The 9,222-nt window shown below is 22.8% G+C and overlaps 1 protein-coding gene across 2 annotated transcripts; it reads left to right on the plus strand.

Moving 5' to 3' along the window:
* Positions 1 to 83: 83 nt before the first annotated feature.
* LOC122511917 lies at positions 84 to 3,284 on the plus strand. Of its 2 annotated transcripts, none has more exons than XM_043627485.1 (3): positions 84 to 775; positions 1,116 to 1,323; positions 1,621 to 3,284. In XM_043627485.1, exons 1-3 carry the CDS (start codon positions 772 to 774, stop codon positions 1,928 to 1,930), a joined length of 522 nt encoding a protein of 173 aa, XP_043483420.1. In that variant the 5' UTR covers positions 84 to 771; the 3' UTR covers positions 1,931 to 3,284. The 2 variants fall into 2 exon arrangements, with proteins under 2 accessions (XP_043483420.1, XP_043483428.1); XM_043627493.1 differs by having other exon boundaries at positions 1,489 to 1,761.
* Positions 3,285 to 9,222: the final 5,938 nt, after the last annotated feature.

Below are 9,222 nucleotides of genomic sequence, written 5' to 3' on the forward strand. Positions count from 1 at the left end.
TTTAAATAATGAAGTTTTTTTAAAATAATTTTTAATGAAAATTTTAAAAATAATTGAATTTTTATTCAAACTTTTGAAAATAATTGAATTCTTGCGGAGGATTTTACAATTCATAAAAAGAATGAAAAAAATTTGAAAATAATGATTTTTTCAAAAGAATTTCATTAAAATTGTTGAAAATAATTGAATTTAAGGAGGCTATAGGGATTGACTGAACTAGTCAAAAGAAAAACCATTATTTTAAGATTTGACTTGCTCAGTACTTTGAAACGTCTGGCAACAGCGCACTTCGTCAGTCGTGTTGCAAATGGTTGCTATGAATTGTGATGCATTGTTTACATGCAGTTTTAAGCATTAATTGTTGCCATGGGAAAAGTAACTGGAGAGTTAAATGGGAAATTCTTTTTTAAGGGAAAAAGAGTTAGTGAAAGAATTTATAAAAAAAGATTCAAGCAACAAGAGCTTGGCAAAAATGTTAGGAACAATTTTCTTTCAAAGACGGTTTCTAACCTGAAAAATGTAACGAAGAAATCTCCTAAAATTGAAGGTCGACGAATAATTCACGTTGAAACACTTGCAAAGCAATTGTTTTGTCGAAATTGCCAATCAGTTCTTTCTCTTACGAATATTAGAAATGAAAACCGAATCGGATTGGCTTCGAAATTCTATGTCTAGTGTCTTTCGTGTCAAATAATTAATGAAGTTTGTACTGACAAACAACATGATGTGACTAATCAAAGGAAACATTTCGATACAAACACAAAAGCTGTAATGGGTAAGTATATGTACCTGTTATAATATTCAGTAAAAAAGTTACTTAATTTTAAATAACAATACTGTAAATTAAAATGTCGATTTGTTGACTCAATTACAAATTTTAAGGTTAACATTAAAGAGTAAAAGAATGATATAGTTTTCTCGATAATTGATTTCTTTATCAAACATTTTTTAGAATAAAAAGTTGATATATTGATACAAATATTACATTCAAGTGATATTTCTTAACAATAATGTGTCAAAATGTCTAATAATTTCAATTTATTTTTATCAACTTATTTTTACCTGCATTTTTATTTGTTTTTCAAAGGAGAATATTAATAATTATATTCTTATAGGTGCTATCAACGGTGGCTTGGGTAATACCCATGTAAATCATGTTCTAACTGCATTAAACATCCCATTTTTCAATTCGAATACATTTCAAACTCACGAGAAGGAAATTGGAAGAGGCATGGAAGAAATGGCTGTAGAAAGCTGTAAAGCATTAGCACTTGAAGAGCGAAGGCTAACAATTGAAAATGTCGAAGAAGTAACAAAGTTGTTGTGAGTAAATACTCATACTTTAGACTTTATATTAAAAAAATTGTACATTTTTTACAACGAATCCTATAATCAATTTTTAAATTAAATAATCAATTAATTTTATACTGATCAAATTGAATATTTAAATAATTTATTATTATTGTGCTTTGAATTATTCAATTTCAGCAAATTTATATTTTAATTTTTGACATCTTCTATTATGAGTATAAACAATTGATTCTAATTAAAACTGATTTTTATGAATTAATGCTAATCATATCATTTACACTTTATTTTCAAAAATTAATTAAATGGAAGATTTAATTCAATGAAGTATTATTCAACTATTCGGTGGGATGAAATTGAAAAAAAAGAATCAATTGCAAATAAAGTAACCATCGCTATGAAGGAATTGAGTCCATTGAGTCAGTGTGTGTCATATGCCATGAGGAAAAAAATTGCCACTGCCGATGTATCATATGATATGATTACAACAGCTTTTCGAAAAAGTGGAGTGAAAGGTTTATCAGATATTTTGGGGAAAGATGAGAATGATAATGTTCGAATCACGAAATGCCGTACTGTTATAAAAAAAATTTATGATTTTTTAAAATCAACAGAAGGTTAAGTGTAATGCAAATACTGAATTTTTGATTATTTGCTTATCAGAGTTAATTATAATTAAGATTTTAATTTTATTATCATTATTTATAATTTTATATTTAAATAACTACATATATTTTATTTTATTGCACATACCAAAGGCACAATGTGTTGAGAAATATAGTATAATACATTACTTTGTTGACAAAAATATTGAAATTTCTTTTAATGACTGTTTTAACACTTGTTAGCGTGGATTTTTTTATACATGTGACATGTATATAAAAAATTAAAAAGAAAAATGTAATTTTTTATTTACGTCGTATTTTAATGAAAATTTAATAAGTATGGTAATTAACATTACTATGTAATTAATGTTGTTTTTAAATTTTTCACAAAGAATTAAAAAAAAATTTTAATTTGTTTTTTCAATTGATTATTAATATTCAATTTAATATTTAATTATTCTTATTTACATTGTCTTTGATTATAATTTCCCTTCATCATTTTTTAAAGAAACAAAAATTTATTATCATTGCAATTTTCTATATCCATCCTGTATTAATATTATTATCATTTTCTAAGAAAATAAAAATTTTACCATTACAAGATAAATATAAAAAAATTTAATTGTATCCTGTCATTTTATATTTACGTTTATTTCAATAAAATTATTATCCCTTTATTTTAATAATTTAATTTTAAAATAGATGTAATCAAACAATTTTACTGATTAACTTTATTTTCTTTTTAAATATGACATATTTTTATGTGCTATCATATTCAATATTTTAAAATATAGCGCGCAAAAATTAACGTATAACGCGCATGATCAAGGCTAGAAAGTAGGATGACGTGTGCAACGTTGCCAGACGTTCTGACAGCTGTTCAATTTACTGACTAAAACGTGAAATATTGTTACAAATTAATTTATTGCAACTCTCACAAGAACCTATGGACTGTTTTTTCAACAGATATTTAATCATTATATATCTGTTTTATATTAAAAAAAGTTTCATCAATTTCTTATCATCAGTTACTTTGTGGTAAATAAATATGTATGAAAAAGTACTAAATTCCCATAAGACTCAATGTTAAATGGTGGTAAAATGTTACAAAACAAAAACGCTTATAACTTTTTTCACAAGAACGTACAGGTCTCAAAAATTTAACTACATTTTTTTCAAACCTTTATCTAATAGTGGACCAAGTTTCATTAAATTGGTATCTTCAAATCTGTTACCTCTATAACCTCCTTAATTAATATTTTTAAAAATAATTGTATTCTTTCGAAGAATTCGGTATTAAAAATAATAAACATTAATTTTAAAATTGAAAATAATTAAAGATAAAAATTATTAAACTAATAATTATTTATATCATTGTCACCGTAATAATAATAAAAAAAATAAAACTATTCTATTAGATTAAAATTATTATTATAATTATTATCATTATTATTAAACTACAGGAAAATAAAAATTATTTCCAATGTTATTATAATTAAACTCTACTTGTATGGATATTTGTCGAATATGTAAATATTTACGAAAATTGATTGAATTGTATAATATTTATATCAAATAAAATTATATAAATACCAAGAATGTTTCTCTTGATACTCAGTCAAATTTTATCTCCCGTCTATCGTGATATTTTATTATTTATATGTATTTATTATTTATATTACCAACAATTGGAATTTTTTACGGAAATACTTTAAGAATGAAATTCAATAATAATTTTTTATAGAAAATAACGGGAAAAAAAACGAAATTAAAATTTTTTTCTTAAATGGATGCATTTTTGAATGATGCTTTAGGACAAATTGCTGGCATTGCTTTGGAAAAATTACGAAATTCACCACGTCAATTTATTGAAAGTAAATCGGCTGATCGTGCGAAATCAGGTGAGCAAAAAGAAACAATTTTTTTTCCCCAAAGAAACTTTAAAATTTTGTAAAAAAAAAGATGGAACATAATTTTTTTGCAAATTTCTGCTAAGAATTTTGGGAAAAATTCAATTTTGAAGAAATTAAATTTGCAAAATTCGAAAAAATGTATTACAAATAATTGATTTTTGAAGAATTTTAATTGAAAATTTTGAAAATATTTCAATTTTAAAGAAATTTAATTAAAAATTAAAAAAAAATATAATTGAAGATTTTCCAACCAATTCATTTTTTAACAATTTTAATTTAAAATTTTTAAAATTATTCAATTTTGTAGAAATCTAATAAATAGAAGATTTTGAAAATATTTCAATTTTAAAGAAATTTAATTCAAAATTTACAAAATAATTCAATTTCGAAGAAATTAAATTGCAAATTTTGAAAATATTTCATTTTTTCAGAATTTTAATTACAAATTTTCAAAATTATTCAATTGTGTAGAAATTTAATAAATTGCAAATTTGGAAAATAATTCATAGCAAATTTTCAAAATTATTTAATTTTGCAGAAATTTAATAAATTGCGGAAAATAACTCATTTTTAAAAAATTCTCTAATTGCAACTTTTGAAAATATTGAAATTTTGAAGAACATTATTTGGAAATTTTAAAAATAATTCAATTTTGAAAAAATTTATACTAAAGAAATTTAATTGAAAATTTTGAAAATATTCTAATTTTAAAGAAATTTATTAGCAAATTTTGAAAATAATTCAATTTTGAATAATTTTAATTGAAAATTTTGAAAATATTTCAATTTTAAAGAAATTGGCAAATTTTGAAAATAATTCAATTTTGAAAAAATTTATTGCAAATAATTCATTTTAGAAGAATTTTAATTGAAAATTTTGAAAATATTTCAATTTTAAAGAAATTTAATTCAAAATTTTCCAAATAATTCAATTTCGAATAAATTAAATTGCAAATTTTGAAAATAATTCATTTTTTAAGAATTTTAATTACAAATTTTCAAAATTATTCCATTTTATTACAAATTTAATAAATTGCAAATTTGGAAAAAAATTTATTGCAAATTTTCAAAATTGTTCAATTTTGTAGAAATTTAATAAATTACAAATTTAGAAAATAATTCATTTTTGAAAAATTTTATAATTGCAACTTTAGAAAATATTTCAATTTTGAAGAAATGTAATGGCAATTTTTGAAAATATTTCAATTTTGAAGAATTTTAGAATTAGAATTATAATTTCTTTATTTGTTCAAGGAAACCATGAGAACAATTTTTACAGAGCAGCATTCAACAATCATAATAAAAAAAGAATGATAGATAATACAATAATAAATAGAATAATCTTGTACATACAAATACTGAATAAAGCAAAATTTATACAGCAGAAATTATAAATTACCAAATGACTAAGCGGTCAATGATCACATATATAATATAATAAGAAATTCAATTAAACATTCATACTGTCACACTGTTTATATTTAAACATTTTTGTATACATATTATGAACACATCATAAGCAACATAAATAGCATATATATGAATTTAAATACACATATTCATACATATTTACACGTGCACCACAAGATAAAAATAAATAAAATCCATAAAAAAAGAACATAATTATGTATCAAGAAGCAATAAATATGTAAAAAGTTTTTTTCTAAAAACGAAAAGACTCTGTGAACTTGTTATAGAGCAGGGAAGAGAGTTCCATAGTGACGCAGCAACAACAATAAAAGAATTTTGATATTGACTAGTTCTACACCGAGGAATTCTTAGAACATTAGGGCTTCTAATATAATTTTAATTGAAAATTTTGAAAATATTCTATTTTCGAAAACATTTATTTGCAAATTTTGAAAATAAGTCCATATTGAAAAATATAAATTGCAAATTTTGAAAATGATTCAGTTTTTAAGAAATTTAACGGTGTTGGAGGTCGAGAACTGTCCAGTGTTGCCAACCCACTTTTTTACACTTTCCTGAATTCTTTTACTTTGAGAATTTTTTGTAAAAAAACTAAGCACTTAATCAAAAAAGTGGGCCTTTACTTGGAAGCGAAATTAAATGAAGAATTTAGTAGAATTTATTTTGTCTCGATACGATGTTTGTACGAGCCACATTCTTATTTCCGCCACGAGAATTTACAGCTGTAGGTGACTTGACATAGGGAAAAAATGGCCGCACAACAGAAAGGTGGAGTAAAGCGGATTGCCTATGTAGAGGCATAACAGTCTGATAAAGCATTGCAGTAACTTTTAATTTGTTAAAAATTGTAAAACTATTATTTTGCAATAACAAAAATTAAACCAAAAGACATAAATAATGAGATTTTTGTTTATAATTATGCACATAATATAAAATATGTAAAATTAAAAATAAAAACATGAAATTTTTTTTTTTAATTTTGATATTTTATTAACATAATTTTTTACAAAGAATAAAAATATGAATTACTAATTAGTACTTATAGAGGTACAATTTATTAAATTGTAAACAATAAAAATATTACAAATGATAAATATATAGAATTTTGAAAAATTAAATTATATCTAAAATTTATTAAATGTTTTTTTATTGTTTGGGAAAATTAGTTAATAACTAATTGGAACATTATAAAAAATTAAAAATAATTTATAATTTACAATAACTTAAAAAAAATAATCAATTTTTGTCTTATATATTGGTTTAATTATCTTTAATCGTGTTTTTTAATCTATAAAAATTTATTTACTTTATGAAAATAATAAATTAAATAGGTTATTTTGTTTCTCTTGTTTATAAATCTGAAAATATTAAATAAATATATTGTAGGAGACACACTGTACCAAAACATAATAATTATAAATTACTTTTAATTTCAAATTTTTATTAATTAAAAATGTTTTAATAAAATATTTATTGTGACATACAATAGAGTAAGATTATTGCTTTTACATTTTGTTTAAGAATATCTTAAAAACGATAAGCAATATTATTTATTATACTAAATTTTCGACCCAGTTGTATTTGTTAAATATTCTGCCACCAGAATGCGTTTCGCAGTATTTTAGATCACAAAATTTTGTCTCGAAGCGGAATCTTCGACGATGAGAGATCTCCGTTGAAAATGTAGTTCTCATCAAATAACATTGCACGTCATTAAAATATGACGGAAAAAGCCACAAAAATATAGAAAACTAAGAATATTCAAAATAATTAGAAAAAATTACTTCTCAACCCCTCGTGCTGTAAGTTGTAAACTTTTCAACCCCAAAAAAATTGTAAAAAAAAAAGAAAAAATATTCCAAAGACAAGAAATTTTCTGGATACCCAAAATTTTATTACAGCTTTTCAAAGATTATGATCCAGAAAGACAAGAAAAAAATACCAGCCCCATAGCGATAGGGGAACAAGAGTTTTTCATCCCTCAAAATACAAAAAGAAGAAGAAAAAATCGAAAAAATTCTAAATTTTCTACTTTTTCTCGATATCCAAAATTTTATTGTATATTTTGGAAGATTATCATCCAGAAAGACGAGAAAAAAAATATTAGCCCTTTCGAGATAGGGGAACACGATATTTCAACCCTTAAAATGACAATAAACATATGTTTAAAAACATGTTTATAAACATATGTTTATTGTCATTTTAAGGGTTAACATATGTTTATTGTCATTTTAAGGGTTGAAATATCGTGTTCCCCTATCTCGAAAGGGCTAATATTTTTTTTCTCGTCTTTCTGGATGATAATCTTCCAAAATATACAATAAATAAATAAATAAATAAATTTCTAGACATTCTTGGAACATTTATAAGCGTACGTTTCACTTAATCTCTAAATTTGAATTTCATAGTAAAAATGTTTACTAATTTGAATTAGTGACTATTGCGTCTTATTTTGCTTTTGAATTAGTAAATTTTTTTATATATTTATTTTTTTTTTAAATAATTATTTTTTCCTTACATTTATATATATATATATATTTCAGCACCAGGCTCATCCCCTAACAATCGTATGTTTTATTTAATTACTTTAATTAATAAGAGTAATATTAAAATTGTAATTATTTTTCTTTTAACAAATGTTCTAGCTGCAGTTTATAATAATTACGACAGTAGTAAGTTTAATAAAAGCATTTATTAATCGATTATTTTACTCGGATGACCGATTGCTATTTGGTGACTCTTCCAGTCAGCGTTTGTGATTTTTTATTTGTTTTTGGTGTTTTCTTTATAATATTACTTACTTCCTCTGAATTTTTTGTTGAAATTTAAATTTAAATTAATTTAAAAAAAAAAATTCCGAGCTAAAGAGGACGCACTAATATTAAAGTTGTAATTATTTTTCTTTTAATAAAGGAACAAATGTTCACACATATGTAAATAAAAGTAACTTTAATAAAATTTTCTGATTAGAAATATATGAATATATTTTCATATATCAATGTGAAAATTGTAATTCTTAATTTTTTTATTGTATTGAATTTTACAGTCGCTGGATTTAGAGGCGGTTCTTGTAAGTTTAATTAAAGTATTTATTAATATAATAAATCTTAATGGTGAATTAACGGGAAGGTGTTACTTTAAAGATATTTTGGTTGTGCAATATAAAAAATTTGTATATGCCAATTTGAAAATTATAACAAAAATTTGTTTTCAGTCTCTCCTAAGGACTCTAGTCGAGATTGTACGCGTATATAATCCAAGACGTGTCCTTTATTAAATCGCTAAGTCAAGCAACTAAAAACTTTATAATTTTTATTTTGCAATTTTCTTCAGATTGTATAGTAGATTGAAAGTAGCGTCCAATATTATGTTTAGAAAAATTCATAATTTGTAGAAATGGTGTTTAATATATGTAAAAAATTAATTTTTGTGAATTTAAAAAAAAATTTATTGTTGATTTATTGTTAATTTTTTTTAAATGTAGATAGAAGTTCACAATACAACTCAAGAGGTATGTCTTGAGCACTTTTTTTTTTACTTTATAATGCGTAATTTATTATAGTGAATTTACTGGTTTAAAATTAATTTCAGGTTCTGATGAGTCTTCCAATTCACGCCAATGGGGCTAAGTACGTTTTCTGGAAGAAAAATTTTTACAGTTTCGCACATTTTGTTACATAAAATTTTTTACTAAATATTGTCTGAAATTGAAAAATTTTTAAACCATTTTTCGATTTTTCAGTTTGATTATGTACATCGAGGAATCGTATTGTATTTCTGAAGGAAAATAAAAGCTTCACTTAACAAATATTTGTTTTACTTTATTGATTAAAAATTTTCCCTTTATATATTTTAATAGGGTAGAGTGGAGGTGATCTTTACGAATTTCAATTTTTTTTTTAAATAATGAAGTTTTTTTAAAAAATAATTTTTAATGAAAATTTTTGAAAATAATTGAATTTTAAG

This window comes from Leptopilina heterotoma, unplaced genomic scaffold (genome assembly GCF_015476425.1).
Source record: "Leptopilina heterotoma isolate Lh14 unplaced genomic scaffold, ASM1547642v1 Lhet_123, whole genome shotgun sequence".
NCBI lineage: Eukaryota > Metazoa > Arthropoda > Insecta > Hymenoptera > Figitidae > Leptopilina > Leptopilina heterotoma.

What these genes read in the sequence shown, in the direction of transcription:
- LOC122511917 (XM_043627485.1), top strand. An exon ending in GAAGAAGTAACAAAGTTGTT is followed by an intron (nt 1,324 to 1,620) that starts GTGAGTAAATAC and finishes ATTAAATGGAAG; the next exon opens with ATTTAATTCAATGAAGTATT.